This window comes from Pteropus medius, unplaced genomic scaffold (assembly GCF_902729225.1).
Source record: "Pteropus medius unplaced genomic scaffold, Ma_sr-lr_union100, whole genome shotgun sequence".
NCBI lineage: Eukaryota > Metazoa > Chordata > Mammalia > Chiroptera > Pteropodidae > Pteropus > Pteropus medius.
This window is the reverse complement of record NW_024340692.1, coordinates 20,564,784-20,582,111: the sequence shown is the minus strand read 5'-3', so window position 1 is coordinate 20,582,111 and position 17,328 is coordinate 20,564,784. Positions and strand designations below refer to the sequence as shown.

Here is a 17,328-nt window from a genome sequence, read left to right as displayed (position 1 = left end):
CTTTAATTATGATGCAGGTTTAGAATTTGCATTGATCATCACTGTTCTACTCCACAAATTTGTATATTTGTTATTTTCAGTGATTGAAAAGTTTTACTTGAGTTCCCAGGTATATACTTTTTCATGGGTAACTTCTGCTACTTCTCATGTAATCCATCTTCACTAGGAGTCTCCAGTCTGCTGTCTGTACTTATGTTTTGCTTTTTATATTTTCACTTGGATCATTGCTTATAAAGTCATTTACTGTGAGTAAACATCTTCTCTGGAACTTAATATTTAAAGAGGCATCTTTAGAAAGCATCTTGTCTGATGTGCTTTTGCACTTATGAGATATTTGTTATAATATTTTAAAATATTTGATAAATATTAATGAAAAATAATATAAATTTGTTTTTATGGCTGGTATCTGTTGTGATTGTTGAGCATTTGTTCTAACTGGTTAATTACCTCAGCCAGATCAGTTAAATATTTTGACTATTATGACTCTTTGGGTATGTATGTGTTCCTCTCCTCTCCCTTTCTTCCCTCCTTCTTTCTGTTGCTCCCTTCCCCTGCTTCCTTCTTTCTTTTTCTAAGCCTGATAGTTCCACTGGCAAAATAACTTTGCTATGAAAAGTTTAGCTGCTAGCTCCTTGAAAGCATGACTTTTGATGACATAAGCTTTCTTAGGAACAAATTATAGTGAGATGGCAGAATGGATAAACTGGAGGAAAAAGAGGACTTGTCTCACTGGGGGTCAGTGGGTAAGGATTAGGGACTAGAGTCAGCTTCACAACTGAGGCAGTGTTTGAACTGTGACTTGAGGATATGGAGAGAGGAACTAGCATTTTAGTGGGAAGAAAGACTAAAGGCACAGAGGGAGAAAACGTAAGGCTTATGCCAAGCATCATAAATTGTATGGTTTGGCTAGAATCCAGGTTATGGTGGACATGAGACGAGGAGGGAATATTTGCAGGTATGACTGGAAAAGCAGAGTGAGGCTAGATCCTGGAGACTCTTGTATATTCTTTGAAGGAATATGTGTTTTATTCTGTAGGTAATGGTGAGCCAGTGAACATATATAACCAGAGTATCAAGGTGATGTGACTATTAGGAAAATTATTTTGTTTCCAGTGTGTAGGATGATGTAGCAAGAAGATTGGCCAGAAACAAGGAGAGAATAGGCTAGTGTAATTTCTAATATTTATTATATATAATTATGAGTTTTTTGATATTTGCAAATGTCAATATTTTAGTTAAGCCCATAAATGTTTATATGTTTATTTTACAGAAAGACCGTGATATGGAAAGGGGTCCTGATGAGAAACTAGATGACGATCAGCACTTTGTTTTAAAGAGTGGTCCCCAAAGCCTTCCATTGACCAGGAAAGTCTATGAGTTCTACAGTGCTCCAATTGTCAAGTTTTGGTTTTACACGGTTGGTTTTATTGAAACAATTTGTGATAGTTAATAGCTAATGATAACATTGATAATGATACGCCTGATTTGCCAACTTGTGATAAAATGTAGAAATGCAGCTAAAAAAATGGGAATGATAAAGGAGATAGGAAAGCTTAGCGGGAGGCATGTAAAAATTAGAACAGATCCTACTATGGGAGTGAAAGAAAAAGCATTTTCTTCTTTCTTGAGTGCTTCCCATTACTAAGCTGGGACTGAGCATTTGAAGCTTTGTGGCATAATAAAATTAACCACGGTGATTGTGGAATTAAAGTGATAGGTAGATTCTTTTCCCTATTTTGGGCAAAAATATCAGTGGTTCAGTTGATATTTTTCTTTGTAGGAATAACGTATAACAGGGACAAAAAAAAGAGGTTTTTTTTTTTTGTTTATTTTTAATACATATGCTTAAAAATATATAGAGGACAATAAAAATTGTAGATGTTAAATTTTTGAAACAAATACTAAATCCGTTATGGATAGTAGAGATACAGAGAAAGTGTGAACTAACAGTACTTGAAATGTATTGAGTGCTTTTCGTGTTTATTTAATAGCATTATTTTTCTAATTCTTTGCTATAGTTAAATTGCTCATGGCCTAGATTTTGTATTTCTAAAACATTTAATTATAACTATAAAAGGATATTTATCTGAATATATTTTAAAATATTTACTTGCCCAACCATACACTTATTTCATATATTTATTGAATAAGTACATAGCTCTGAATGACTCTCATCTATGTTCAAAAATCAAATCTCTTTTCAAATAATGAAGTTTCACCATTTTTGTGAATATGCTACAAAATTCCCAGAGACTCTGATTGTAGCTCTGAGTGAATTCTAACCATAGTCATGTCATTGGGAAAAAAGTAGTCAAATTATTTCCAGTTTAAGAACTCTTAGAGACAGGAGCAAAGCTAAGAAAATAGAACGACAACAACAAAAATCTGTAACAAATAGAACAAATAATCCATCCAGATCTGTACATCTTGACAGATTTTGGGCACAGACATTTTAGTGTCTATCACATTGCTAGGCTATGGTGTGTGTGCTTTATTGAAATAGTGTCGTTATAAATGTTGTGAAGAAAAAGCAAAAATGTAAATATTTTTAGATCTTTTTTAGAAATTGGAAAGAAATAAAAAAAGTCAGAAGCAATACCACCAATATCTACAGTGTTTTCATATCTGGCTACCGTGAAGCCAATGACTAAAGTATAAAAAATGTCTGTTTGATGGAACAAATTTATTAATTTATATCTCTAAGGGGTCATCAAACATACCCAGATTTTGAGACATAGACCTAGGGAAGCATAGAATTAATAGAATTTACCTTAACTTCCTTATATGGTTCTCTACTACAACTCTAACTCATAGGTAGTAACACTCTATATGCCTGCCTGAAATACCACCTATTGTATACAGTGGTACTGTTGTATAATGAGAAGTGGTTTCAGCCATTCTCTGTGTAGACTGATGAAACTTGTAGATTTCCAAAAAGATATGAGACATAGGGATCCAAGTTAAAATAATACAATTCTTGTGAGAATGAACACACACATATCCACACCCATTTTTCTCTCCATTGATCTGGGATTTTAAATACAAGTGTCGATCAGCTAGTTTCATGCATTTGAAGGGCTGTACCATCTCATGCCTTGTTGGTGATCATGCAAGCTGGTAAAGCCTTTCTGGTGGGCAATTTAGCAACATGTGTCTCAGTTTTAAATGTGTATGTTCAGCTATTCTACTTCTGGGAATATATCTTAAAAAGATAAAAAGGTTAAAGATTACAAAGCTATTATTACCATGTATATTTGTGTGTCTGTTTACTGTGTTTTAACTCTAGGTTTACTGTGTTTGGAACTCTAGGTTTAATATACACAATAATTAAACATACATTTCTTGAATGTCCACGATGTGTCAAGCTGAGTAGTAGCAATGAAGATAAAAACATCAGCAGTCTTTAATTACAAGGACTCTCAGTTGGACAATAGTTTTCCACTAACCAGAATATTTAATCAATTTAAAATAAAACTTCCAGTGATAGTAAATGCCATGATTTGCACAAACTAATTCTACTCATTTGGTGAGCTTGGCATATGTTTTCTGTTTAAATGGAGGGGAAGGCACGTGATTCTCTCCTGGCTTGCTGTTAGCCTGAAAGTACCCATGCTGGAATGTGCAGGGTTTTGCTAACAGGATGAGACAGTGACCCCTTCTCATGCATTTGAGAGCAGTGATTTTTATTCCTGTCAATCCTAGAATAGAAAACTGTGATTTCTTGTGTGTGTGTGTGTGTGTGTGTGTGTGTGTGTGTGTGTGTGTGTGTGTGTTTTCAGTTAGGTCATCAACAATCAGAAGGTGGTCCCAGTTGTAATTTCATGTTATTACATTGAAGTTCATGTCAGCTCGGTTCACGTGTGCTTGGCCTCCTCCATTATGACTATCACTCATGTTCAGGGAATGTGTGTCCCTCTGACAGATGGCATACTTGGCATTTCTCATGCTGTTCACGTACACTGTGCTGGTGGAGATGCAGCCTCAGCCCAGTGTGCAAGAGTGGCTCGTCATCATTTACATCTTCACCAATGCCATTGAGAAAGTCCGGGAGGTGAGCTATCCCTTCTACCTTTGTTGTTCTACACATATCTCCTAGAAGTGTTCTAGACTATGGTGATGAAAAGGGACAGGTCAAGGGCAAGGGTGAGAAGGACGATGCTGATCCTGACTTGCTTGCTGCAGGAAGGGTATTTAAAGGAAAATCTCTGATCGTAATCTTTTCTCCTGGCCAGGTACTTTCTGCTGGTTGCTGTTCTTTGAAAGTAGTTGTTTTTGAGGACATCTTAGTTTATCAGTCCTAGAGTGATGTTGTCTAATTGTTATTAGCCCCTCTAACTGTTCGATTTCCCACAAGTGGTTTATTTTTAACTTGTGAGATTTAATTTTCATAGCCTAGCATTGCTTGCATATTATCAGTTCACCTTACAGAGTGGCACGTAAATGGTCAAAGTTGTATATATGTAAAGAATTTATTTATAGCTTTTGATAGAGCCTACTAAATACCTTTGAAAATTGAAGCTGAAAATCCTTCTGGGGCAAGTAGTCTAAGAAACAAAACAAGACAAAATTTTCATTTTTAGTTTGCAATGAGTCACTTAAAAAAATTCCCATTCCCATGCAATAATAACTGTGATCACATACAGTTACGACTTAGACTGTTTTAGATATCAATGTCTGCGTATCTCTGCATCTATGCATTTACATACATCGATTTTCTCCTAGAGCTAGGATGACCAACATTATATACTAAGAAAATGTATTCTCAGTAATTATACCCATTTTGTCTGCTAGGTACTATCGTGCAATTTATGGATTACAGAAAACAATTCAGAAGAAAAACATTATCTGAATTCTACCATTTTTATGCTTCAGGGAAAATAGTTTTACTATTTTACATTTCAGTTGTCTGATATTCTGTTGTAGGATAATTTCTTATAATAGTGAATTCTAGTATCACATTTGAGTAATTTGTCAACAAATCACTAAAAAGCAGTAAAAGGATCAGATTATAGAATTCCTTGGTTTCAAACCAGTCTTCTCTGCACTTGTCTATACCTCATGAAATGGAATTGTAGCTATGTAGATCCATTGCACTATTAAATTTTAAAATGTCTTGATATTTCCCTGTGTTAGTTTAGGATTAATGAAAGCTAGAAAAACTATCTTAAAAAACAATCCCTTCTGTTTGAGTTTTCAAATAGCTGGCTAGCACTAATAGTGACGTTAAAATATATTTACAGAATCATTTAAATAATTCATTACGGGAGGATAACTTAAGTCTACAAAATCCCCTTGTGATCTAAGATTTGTTGGGATTCAAATCACTCTTTGAATGAGCAGTTGCTATATTAAAGAAGATGATTACCAGTGAGACTCTTGGATTATACCCCATTCTTTAAGTTTCTCTCTTTCTTTTTTCTTTTAGGTCTGTGTTTCAGAACCTGGGAAGTTCACTCAAAAGGTAAAGGTATGGATTAGCGAGTACTGGAACCTGATGGAAACTGTGGCTACTGGCCTGTTTTTGATAGGTTTCGGACTTCGGTGGGGTGACCCTCCTTTCCACACGGTGGGAAGACTTCTCTACTGCATCGACATCATATTCTGGTTCTCACGGCTCTTGGACTTCTTTGCTGTGAACCAACATGCAGGTCCCTATGTGACCATGATAGCAAAAATGGTGAGTCCAGTCTGCTAGTATATTCTGATGTTCTTTTTAACGCTTCTGCCTAATTTCATGATTCACAGTCAGTAGTTTAACTTTTGAAATTATTTACAGAAGCACAGAGAGGAAGATCATTTCATCACTGCTTTCCTTATAACTACAAACTCATATTTAACAAATGTCCTTGGATAGCATATTGGGTAGTTGATTAGGATCCTCATTTTACCATTTTGGGGTAAGGGCCAGATGGGATTGAATCAAATTTGTCTCAGCACAGTAATTCCCAAGGGCCAGATTTGTATTTTCTACTAAGATATTGATTTATCTTTTTATCTCTTCATTTCCATTGCACTCTTAAATAGTGAGTACTATGGGCCACACACTTCTAAGTACTTTGTATATTTTAACTCATTTACTCTTCAAAACAACTTCATGAGATAGGTGCTATTATTGTTCATATTTTATATACAAGAAAATAAAGGTTAGGTAAATTTCCCAAGGGTATAAGTAAGGGAGCAAGGATTCACCTGGGCCATCTGGCTCTGTCTGTCATTGACACTCACTGTGCAATGGTATTAGCCTTGTCCAACTGGTTTTACATAGGACCTAAGATCCATGTGCTAGGAAGTACAGTATCTCAAGATCATCTTTACTTTTTTTTCCTAGAATATTCACTGGCAATTTCTTGAGAAGGAAGGGTAGTGTTGAAACAAAGGAAGAGAACAGAAAAGAGAGAACCTCCAGGATCCCAAAGATAGATTTTTCTTTACAGTTTTCTCTTAGACCAGCAATCTTTTTTCTGATCTTGGTGACACTGTTATTAATGAGATAGTTTATGCTGTGGTAACCAATATATCTCTGAGTTAGCACAAGTTCATTTTTCCCTAATGCAAAGCCTGATGAATGCTCATGGGGGCCATCCTCTACCCAGTGACTCAGGGATCCAGAATCCTTCCATTTTTTGACATAGCAGTGTCAGCATGTGCCTTCTAAGGTCTCCTATGACAGGGAATGAGAGGGATGGAGAAAGTCAAATGGCTTTTGTCTGCTTAGCACAGGAAGTGATTCAAGTCACTGTCATTCTACAGCCCATGGGCTAGAATAGGTCACATGGCCCCAATCTCATGGAAGGAAGACTAAGCTCATAGAATACTCATGGAATAGTTGTCTCTGCCACAGTGCACAAATGGGTTGAATTGATGTACATTTAGTAAGTAAAATTATTTAAAAAGGCCTTTAAAATTATAATATAAAGGTCAGTATTCTATAAACAGTTCTCTATTATGCACTATAATAATAAGGCTTATCTTTAATACAGACTGAGTGGGTGTTATGAACCACTGGATTTAGCAAACATCATTTCATAGTTGATATTTACACCTTTTTTTGTTTTGAGGATCTTTTACTTCATCAGGGTGTTCAGTAGCTTGGAGTTCTCCAGCAGACTCTTTGCCAGATCCATTTCTCAGGCTCCAATCAGTTCTTGAAGATAATTGTGGGAATAAGGAGCCATTTTACTAATTTGAGTATCCCTATTATTTTCCCCCTTTCCTAATCCCTGGCGCAATTGGTAAGAAATTGGTTATTAGCTAATCAAATGTTGTTCGCATTTCATTACTTCTTAAAAAAAAGAAAGAAGAAGGATAGATTCTCTACTGTTGACAAATCTATGTTATTCTAAAGAACCCAATGATGTGAAACACATTCTGTGCAGAGACATGAAAGTGCTTGAGCCAAAGAAATCTAGCTATTCATGGACTACGGCATTTTGATCAATGACTAGACGGTCTTGTGACTGGCAGGTGTAATTATGATGGTTGCTAGTGTTTGATTTAAGTTTCAAATCTATGATAAAATTCTGGTTGTGCTGTACTATTTTAACAGACAGCAAACATGTTCTACATTGTGATCATAATGGCCATAGTCCTGCTGAGCTTCGGGGTGGCACGCAAGGCCGTCCTTTCTCCACAGGAGCCTCCATCTTGGAGCCTTGCTCGAGATATTGTGTTTGAGCCATACTGGATGATGTATGGAGAAGTCTACGCTTCAGAAATAGATGGTGCGTAGGAGATTTCATCATCATGCAGAAATTGAACTTTTGTAGATATTCAGAGTAAAAAGAAAATCTGGAAAATAATAATCTGAGTCTTAAACATATAGAAAAAAATACGATATTTTTCTAAGTTAATGTGCTAAATATTTGCTTATAGACATAGGTCCATGATTCATCTTATCTCATTATTTTAAATTCTTTTTTTTTTTTAGTTTGTTCAAGCAATCCATCCTGTCCTCCTGGTTCTTTTCTTACTCCATTTCTCCAAGCTGTCTACCTCTTCGTGCAATACATCATAATGGTGAACCTGTTAATTGCGTTCTTCAAGTAGGTTATTTTAATTAAATATGGTTATTTTGTTTAAATCAAAATGGGGGCGAGTGTTTTTAGTAGATTCACATGTATTTTGAGTATGTAACCCTTGGCTTTTGTGTGTTCCATGTTTTATTACTATGGCTTTAAAATATGGGCATGAAACTACTGGTAGGAAGGCAGCAGAGCATGAGAAGAGACAAAACAACAAATAGAAAGTAAAATCAAAGCAGAATGAAAGAAAGTCATGCATTGTAATTAAGCAAAAAATCGGAATCATGAAAGAATAACAGTTGATGCTGATGAAGTTAAAAGTTGCCTTGGGAGCAGTTAATGTCCCTTCTTCACTTGGCTCCTGGTAGATCTCATTCGCTCTTCTCTTCTATTTCACTTTTCACTTCTTCTCAGTCTCCTTTTCTGGATTTCTTCTCCTTAACCTTTTAACATTGGAATATCCCTGAGCCCATACCTTGCTTGCCTTTTATTTATACTTTGGTGATTTTGGTCAGTTTCCTGTATATGCTGACAAACCCTAATTTATATCTCTAGCCCAAATCTTTTCCTTGAACTTCGGTCCTGTAGATCCAACTGTCCCTTTCTATTGCCAGTCAGATGTATAATAGATTCCTAAAATTTTAAATGTTCAAATTTTTGATCCTTCCTTTTTTCCCAACATATACTTATTCTACTTGTAGTCTTTCCCAAATCTCTGAGGAAGGCCACAAGTTTCTGTCAAAGTTCCATTTTTCCAGTTGTCCAGACCACAAACCTTGGAGTCATTCTTAATGCCGCTTGTACTTCTACCTCTAAAACCTTCGACTAGCTCATCAGTCCAGGCACGTCTCACCACCTCACTGCTATCACAGAGCCTCCTAATTTATTTCTCTCCTTCTGTCTTTGGCCCCTATATTTTGTTATCAACACAGAATATGACTCTTTACAAACATATGTCAATGATGTCATTCCTCTGCTCCAAATTCTCAGTGGTTCCCTATTTCTCTCTGGGTAAAAGTTTCTACCATGACCTAGAGAGGGCCCCTTGTGATCTGGCTACCCTTCTACTTCTCAAATCACACATCACACTACTCTTCCCCTAATCTGTTCCTCTCCAAACACACTGGCCCCTCACAGGTTTTCAAGCAACGTATCAGTGTGGTTCATTTTCTCATCCTCTTCAAGTCTTTGCTTAAATGTCTCCCTTTTAATTAGGCCTAACCTAAGGCTGATATTTACAAGTGCAGCCCCCTTTCCTTCGGCTGGCTCTTTGGCATGTCTGATCCTCCTTACTTTTCTTTCTTTATACCCACTTATGTTATATGTACAAATATATTTCATAATTTACATAATGTGTTTTTCCTGTTTATCTGGCTTCTCTACTGAAATATTAGCCCCATACAGACAATTTTTTTCCTCATGAATTTTCCCAAGCACTGAAAAGATAAGAAAAGGGAAATCAATACATGGAAAGAATCCAATTAAAGAAAGTAGAGAAGGTAAAGACTGGAGGGAGACAAAATAAATCAGAATACTTAAAATACAACACATATATATGTGTTTACTTATATATATATGTATATATATGTTGTATTTTACGCATATGTATATGTTGTACATTAAGTATATATATGTATGTTGTATATATTACATATCGTGTATGTGTGTGTGTATATATATATATATATATATATATATATATATATATATATATAGTATATATGACATACCTTCCTGATTTCTACAAGATTATATGATAGCTATCATCACTTTTAGCCCGAGTATTTTATGAAGTTTAAAATTTATTGTTGTTTAGTTATTAAGGCTTCTGTTTTCCCAAATAATATTAAGAGAAGGGCATGTTATTTTTTTTTTCTTTTTTAAAAAATTATTTATTTTTAATGGCATGTGATTTTTTTCCCCCAAAACATAAGTTGTCAAAAGAGAGGTTGAGAAATCCTCACAAAGACTAGTTTTCTTACTTTAGAGATGAATATGCTGAGGATCAGATGAGTGGAGAAACTCAAGAACTGACTACTTGTCCAGGGGCCATATCCAGATTCTTTATACCAATGAGTACAAAGAACCTCAAATACGTGGTGAATACCGCCACCTTCTGGTAAACGGGCTATCATCACACTTGGAGTGGCAGTTGTACAGTAATCTGGTGGTTCTCAAACTTGATCATGCAGAACCATCCCGAGAGCTTGCTGAGGTACAGACTGCTATAATAGCCACGTCTAGAATTTCTAATTTGGTAGTTCTAGGTAGGACCCCAAAATTTTCATTTCTGACAAGTTTTTAGGTGATGCTGTTGCTGCTGGTTCTGTGACCACACTTTGAGAACTAGTTAAAACCTAGTCATCATATTTCCTTCACCCGCTTTATGGACTCTGTAAGATGTTCCCCCTCGTCTTATCCTAAGTTGGTTTTCTCCAGGATATTCTGGTTTCTTTATTATTATTCTAATTTAGGGTTGCCTATATTTTTATTTTTCTAAATTTGACTGCCCTACTCAAGTATATCTGCCATCTTTCTCTAAAGAGACTCAACTTTATATTAGCCTAAGAAAATGTCCAACTTTAAGATGGACATTCCATCTTAAAATATTAAGATGACCCCCATCATGTTATAGACTTAAAGCCAAGTAGTTAAGGATGATATAGTGTTTTAGAATGTTGTATTATCCACCACAACTTCCATTTCAAGTTCTGTAATGTTAATATATTTATTGTATTACCTGCATATCATAATCGATGTAATTAAAGGAAAAAATCCAAAGTGGTCTACTAATAGAATTTACTTTAAAAAAAAGTTAATTTAAATAATATATCTAGGTTCTAAATAGAAGCTCTGCTTTTTGGTTTATTTTAGGATGAGTTGATTCTTTTCTGTGTCTCTTCCTCTTCATTAATATCCTCTTGTTTGAGGGTTTTAACAAGGATTACAGTAGCAGTTCTCACTTGTGACATTAGAAGAATCTCTTCATAAGACTGACATAGGAGAACCTTAAAGCTATTTACCATTAGTAATGAATCATAGACCAAAAAGAGCTTCTCGTGTGAGAAGAGATGGTGAACCAGGAGTAGTGTTAAGTTTCAGAGGGCAGTTTCTGTGCATTGCATTTAAAATGTTAGCATTTCCTTCTCTCTGATTGTAATTTCTACCATTTGCTTATTATTCTGACTAGCATATTTTATTGTAGGAAATGATTAATGTATTTTGTTTAGTAGAAGAAGAATCAATAATATTATGGATATTGTTTTTATTGGCTAACTGTTGGTAATGTTAGGTGAACCAATTATAAAAATTGGAAAATAAAGGAAAAAAATCTGTTATATTTCAAGATTCTGTATTAAAACATTGTCCCTCTCTTACTACAACTTACAGTAATGTTTATGTAGATATGAAGTCCATTTCAAATAAACTGTGGAAATACAACCGCTATCGTTATATCATGACCTACCATGAGAAGCTTTGGCTGCCTCCGCCTTTCATCCTGCTGAGCCACCTTGGTCTCTTCCTTCGCCGTCTTTGCCATCATCAAGCTCCAAATGACCAAGAAGAGGGTGATGTTGGATTAAGTAAGTTTTCTTTGGTGGGGCAGGAAGAAGAGAGTAAAGAATGGTGATCTAAGGTGAAGACACACTGGAACATTGTCAGTTAAATTCAGGGCACAGGATGGAAGGCTCTGGAAGTTAACTGATGGTAGAGTATCAGCTGAGAGCCTGGGTCTAAGTTAAATACATTGATCTCATTGTGTGGTCATAGTGCCTTTTGCTAAGATTAATTGATACTTTGAAAGAAAGGAATGGGTAGGAACAGAATCTCTGCTTGAGTGTGTAAAGTAAAGGCTTTATGTCATCTGAAATGTCTGTCCTCTGCTCACATGGGAATTCCTCTGAATAACTCCCAGAGAATATTCGCAGTGATCCATACTCATGTACACATTGTTGAAGATGGAATTACAGAAGGCGTTACAGAAGGCCTTGTGGTCTAAGGGAAATAGATAAGCAAGATTTTTGCTTAACTTATTAACTAGAGTCATAGTTCTCTGGTTCTCTAATCTAGTGAGTATGGAGGTGATTCTGAATGGATGTTTCACATCTTTAAGAACTTCAACTCAGGATACAGGATACAGAAAAGTAGATTCTATACCTATTTTGACATTATCCTAGTTCCTTTTGCTTACTCATATCATGACTCCATGATATGACTGTCATATTAATTGTCATATGAGAATATTCCTTTTTGTGATTTTGTAGATCTTCTGTGGTTCCACTCAAGCAATCCCACAATTGGTACTAGGCCCATTTCTAGGTAATTTCTAGATATAGTGGAAATAGGTAGCATAAATCCACAATTCTTTATTCCAATTTCTAATTCCAAAGTACCTCTGAAAATGGAGTGTTTTTTGTTTGTTTGTTTGTTTGTTTTTTCTTCAAAAGTGTGGAAAGACTCATTTGGGCAGAAGTGGCTTATGGGACTAATATGAAACTATTTATTCTCTTTATCCCACGTAATGTGAATATTCATTGATTTTGCTGCAGAAATAATGTGTTTGATTACAGGGGACTGCCCCCACCCTAGTTAAGGGTTTTACCCCATTTCTGGTGTATGCATTCTTTTACTTTTCTAACACTAGGGAAAAAAAAAAAAGAAAACCTAAAACATTTGGTTCCAGAAGTTTCAAATAAAGGGGTGTGGGGTGTGCCATATTTATACATTTCAGTGAGCCCTTAGGGGGACGTGTGTTAACTGCAAGATTGGCAGTGTAATATGCTTTTGCTCCTGGTAATTGGCTATACAAAATATTTTTCTCCCGAGTCACTTTGGAGATTTATTTTTCTTTTTTATTTCTTCCTTCCCAAGAGATTGAGTCTTTTAAGGAAGCCGAATCACAACTGAAGTTAATTTATTTTTTAAGTTTCTTTTTCTTTCTTTTGCTTTTTTTTTTTTACTGCCTACAGCACCTGGTCTTCCTAGGTGGTCTCCCATCCAAGTACTAACCAGGTCCGATCCTGCTTAGCTTCCGAGATCAGAAGGGATGGGGCACGTTCAGGGTGGCATGGCGGTAGATTCTTTTATTTTCTTTCTTTCTTTCTTTCTTTTTTTTTTACTGAAGTTAATTTAAAGGCTTATTATTACACTGTAAATTTTAGGTTTCTAACAGAGCGCCATCCCAGGCATTGGCTGCAGAACTGTTGCAACTTAATAGTGGAGTGTGAACCATTTGGGAGATCTTGGAATAAACTAGGATTTGACCAGATTTCCTAAAACCATACCAAAGAACCTTTCTTGGGCTCACCTTGCTCTGGGCTTATGGGATGATTCGGGTATAAAATTCAAGTAAATTTTGTTTACCCTAGCTCTGGAAAATTTTTGAATTTTTGTGAGATTGCTTCCATTGAGGATAAAGACGTTTGCACACAGGGCAGCAGCACCACCTGGCGGGAAGTCCTAAGAATGCGCTACATGATACAAGCTGCACCTGTCACTAGAATTGTCACTGTGGATTGTTTGCTCTCAAGAATCCACGGAAGGTTCAAATCATGACAATTGTAAATTTTCTTGCTCATGGGGGATTCTTTAGTGTGAAGATTCACTTCAAGTTGGGGATATACTAGAATTTTTTTAGTATTTGAAAGAGTCTTCCACACCATAAAAACAAACCATTGTACACTTGAGTCGTGAACATATTTTATGGCTGAATATTGGTTTTTCTTTTTCTTTGCCATGTTTCTCAATTTAAAGTTAATATTTTTTCTCTAATTTTATTGGACAATAATGAAACATTTTCACTTTTAATAAATTCTGGAGAACTCTAATGGTTTTTTTCTCACCCTAATTTAAGTGAAATTATTGAAGGAAGAGAACTTTCTAATTTTACCCTTTTTGCAACACCATTTTTATATTTTCTAAGTTTTGAAAACTTGCTCCAAAGATGTATTTTCCTGTTAGGTCAGGGTGAGGGCCAACGTGGTAGACTGACTGCTGAAGTTTGATGTAGAATTGCATTAGTTTCAAAATATCACCCAAACAATGTGTCTTTTAATGAGTTTAATAATAATTCTATTAGGAAAGGTGGATATCCTCAATTGGCTATTGACTGGTAATAATATGTCTTTTTTTTTTTCTATAGAAGAACTTAGTGTACACAAACTGAGTAAAACAAGTTAAAACTTTCTTATACTTACCAGACTAATTTCAAAAGACTTTGACTTCTTTTAGCCTTGATTTTAACCTATATGTTATTCATTGTTATTTTGATAGATAAAACAGTTGGCAGGGGAAAAAAAGACAATCAGATTTTGGGGGTGTCAGAAGTAATACATGGACTTTTGACTGAGCAGTGGTCAGCGCCCCTAACTCCTACATTTTTCAAGGGTTGGCTGTATAGTGAATTTTTGTTAATGTGTAAAAACTTCCTAATCTATGAAAATATTGAAGAGAAAGTGTTTTTTCCACATGAGTCATCTTCAAATTCCCAGGAAAGACCCAGACTGGTGTTTCCAGTTATTCCTACTGCTTCTCCATTAATGTTAGGGATATAGTCTGACGAGGCAGCAAAGTTTTATCATACAAGGTACAGTTTATCAGATTTCAACACAAATGGAAGAAAAGCCACTCAGACACTGTATCAGCTTCCTATTAAAGTTGAATAATGATTTTTTTTTTGTACCATACTTATTTCTATAGAACTCTACTTGAGTAACGAGGATCTGAAAAAACTTCATGATTTTGAAGAACAGTGTGTGGAAAAATATTTCCATGAGAAGATGGAAGGTCTGAATTGTAGTTGTGAGGAACGAATCAGAGTGACATCAGAAAGGTAAAAGATAATACGTATTTTCCACCCCCAAACCTGATTCTACTAGAATGTCTAAAAAGGTACAAAGATCTGCTTTCAAAACCCAGAGGATTGGGTTCTCTGAGATGTTCTTTAGTAGCATATAATATTCATGCTTATTGAGCATTTACTCTGTTCCAGTCACTCTTCTAGTTACTGGAGGTAAATGATAAATAAGAGACAAGAATCTCTAACTTCATTGGACTTAACATTCTTGTGTGTACATGTGGGGAGGCGTGAATGGGGACAAAAAAAAAAACAAGGAAATGCGTAAAAGAAACATGTGATTTAATGTCAGGCAGTAAAAGAGCAATGAAGAAAAATAAAGTAGTGTAAAGGAATGGAAAACGATGGTGGCGAGGGGTCTGCCAGAGTTTGGGGTTGGGTTGGATTGTTTTGGGTAGCCTGGTGCAGGAAGGTCCATCTGAGGTGGTTGAGGAGGAGAGACCTGAGGGAGGTGTGCCAGGCAGACACATCTGGTGGCATGGTGCACCTGGCCAAAGAAGCAGCAAATGCATGTGCCCGGGGCAGTGAGTTGTGTCCAGGAGCATCAGGCAGGCTCGGCGGAGGTCCAGTGTACTGTGCTGGTTGCATCAGGAGTCGTGAAGGTCTCAGCATGCCTCACCAGCAGTTGTGCAGTGGAGTTAATGGCCGAAATGGGTGAAGGGTAAAGGGAAGTGGAGACAGCAATTACAGACAGCTTTTGTGAGAAGTTTTATTGTGAAGGGAAGCAAGTGGGAATATGGGGACATGGTAAGATTCTTTTATTTTCTTTCCTGTGGAAGTAACAATAGAAATGTGGATGGTCCTGGAAATGACCCACCAGCAAGGGAGAAACTGCAGGAGCAGCAGGGAGGAGGAGGTCTGCTAAATTGAAGCCTCCGAGGGGGGTGAAGGGAGCAAGAGGCCGGGATTGAGTAAGGCAAGGGGATGCAGCTAGGGTGGGAACGCAGCTGTCATGTGATTTTGGAGGGAGAGAGGGCGGTGACTGCAGGGAGGCCATTCACAGGTTTGAGGAGAAAGGAGATGTATTGGAAAAAGTGAACATATTGAGAAACTGCAGTAGGATCAAAGTGATTGTGGATGTACTAAGAATTGTGGCTACATAACATTGCGGCATATGCCGATATGCATTTTTTAAAACACGGAACTGCTCTCTTAACTGGAAGCAAATTGACAGAAGTTAAATGTGTTCCTTCACTTTTGAATATACATGGACCTGACTATAAAATGTGATACCTAATTATGTATGTATTTTTCTGATGTCCAAATAGATAATGAATCCTTACATATGGCTTTATTTAAAATTGAATCGCATTTAGAACTTTCTAAATGGCTCACTCTGGGTATGTTATATTTCTGGACTTTTCTATTGATACCATATTTATGCAAGTATGTGTTTAGGTAGCTGATGGAATTTCAGATATTCAGAAAAAAATTGACTATCAAATAAAGATGTGTAAATCCACAAAAAAATTCTGTTTTACTTGAATAATATCTCTAGAGCAGAGCTCTATGAATTTCCTTTTTCCCTTTCACTCTTCCACACATTTTGCCTTTTTTTTTTTTTTTAATAGCTATGCTCATTGAGTCCTGGGGCCAGCTTGGTTCTTAGTTTAGAGTCTTAGTTTAGTATGAAACATACCCAGATAGGAGTTTACAGAACCGGGGTGAAATCCCGCATCTGCCGCCTGCTAGCTGTATGTACTTGGGCAAATTTACTCTGGGCCTTAGTCTTTTTATCTGTAAAGTGGATGTGAAAGTAGACCTACCTCTTAGAGTTCTTGTGAAGATTACATGAAAGATATAAGTGAACTATGTGGCAGAGTGCTGGTAGATAGTGAGGGTGCAGAGAAATTTATTAGTACGTATAAAGAAGCTCCCCAAATTTTGAGTATAATTTCTTTTTCAATACAAATCTGTTCCAAACCTTAAGAAAAGGGGAATAAACAGATAAGATGGGATCAAGATAACCCCTCCCACCCTAAGATTATGAACAATGTCATGGAGAACCTCTTATTTTACACTGTAAGAATTTTAGGTGGTCACTGATATGAACAGATTTACCCTCTAGGCAGATTCTTTCATTTACAGTGTGGGTTTGAGGAATCAGAACTGGAACTAAGGAGACCACCTGAGGCATTTGGAGGGATACCATCATTCAGACCATAGAAGAGGGGATGAATAAAGACATGCTTAGAAAGGACAATCCATGAGGTGAGTTAGGGACTAGATGTGGAGCTAAGGGAGAGGATGGAGTCCAAGATGACTCTCAGATCTACAGCAGGGGTGATTAGGTGAAAGGTGGCACTGCCAAGATAAAGAATGTACAAAAGGCATGGGGTGGGCAGGAAGCAATAAGGTTTAGATTTGTCGCCTCTGAGATTCTTCTGGCACATTTAGCCAGAAATGTTTTGAAAGCTGTAGATGTGTGAATCTGAAGCCATGGGCCAAAGT

The 17,328-nt window shown here is 36.4% G+C and overlaps 1 protein-coding gene and 1 pseudogene across 10 annotated transcripts in view; one reads left to right on the top strand and one right to left on the bottom strand.

Annotated features, from left to right (window-relative positions):
* Positions 1–17,328, top strand: part of TRPM6 (transient receptor potential cation channel subfamily M member 6) — a 156,385-nt gene that overhangs the window by 102,604 nt on the left and 36,453 nt on the right. For all 10 annotated transcript variants that reach the window (XM_039842886.1, XM_039842922.1, XM_039842834.1 and 7 more), the window contains 7 exons: positions 1,271–1,417; positions 3,923–4,051; positions 5,426–5,677; positions 7,547–7,721; positions 7,928–8,042; positions 11,412–11,605; positions 14,721–14,853. In XM_039842886.1, the coding sequence (XP_039698820.1) occupies positions 1,271–1,417; positions 3,923–4,051; positions 5,426–5,677; positions 7,547–7,721; positions 7,928–8,042; positions 11,412–11,605; positions 14,721–14,853 (1,145 nt within the window). The remainder of the gene's footprint in view (positions 1–1,270; positions 1,418–3,922; positions 4,052–5,425; positions 5,678–7,546; positions 7,722–7,927; positions 8,043–11,411; positions 11,606–14,720; positions 14,854–17,328) is intronic.
* Positions 12,983–13,101, bottom strand: LOC120592124 (uncharacterized; annotated as a pseudogene).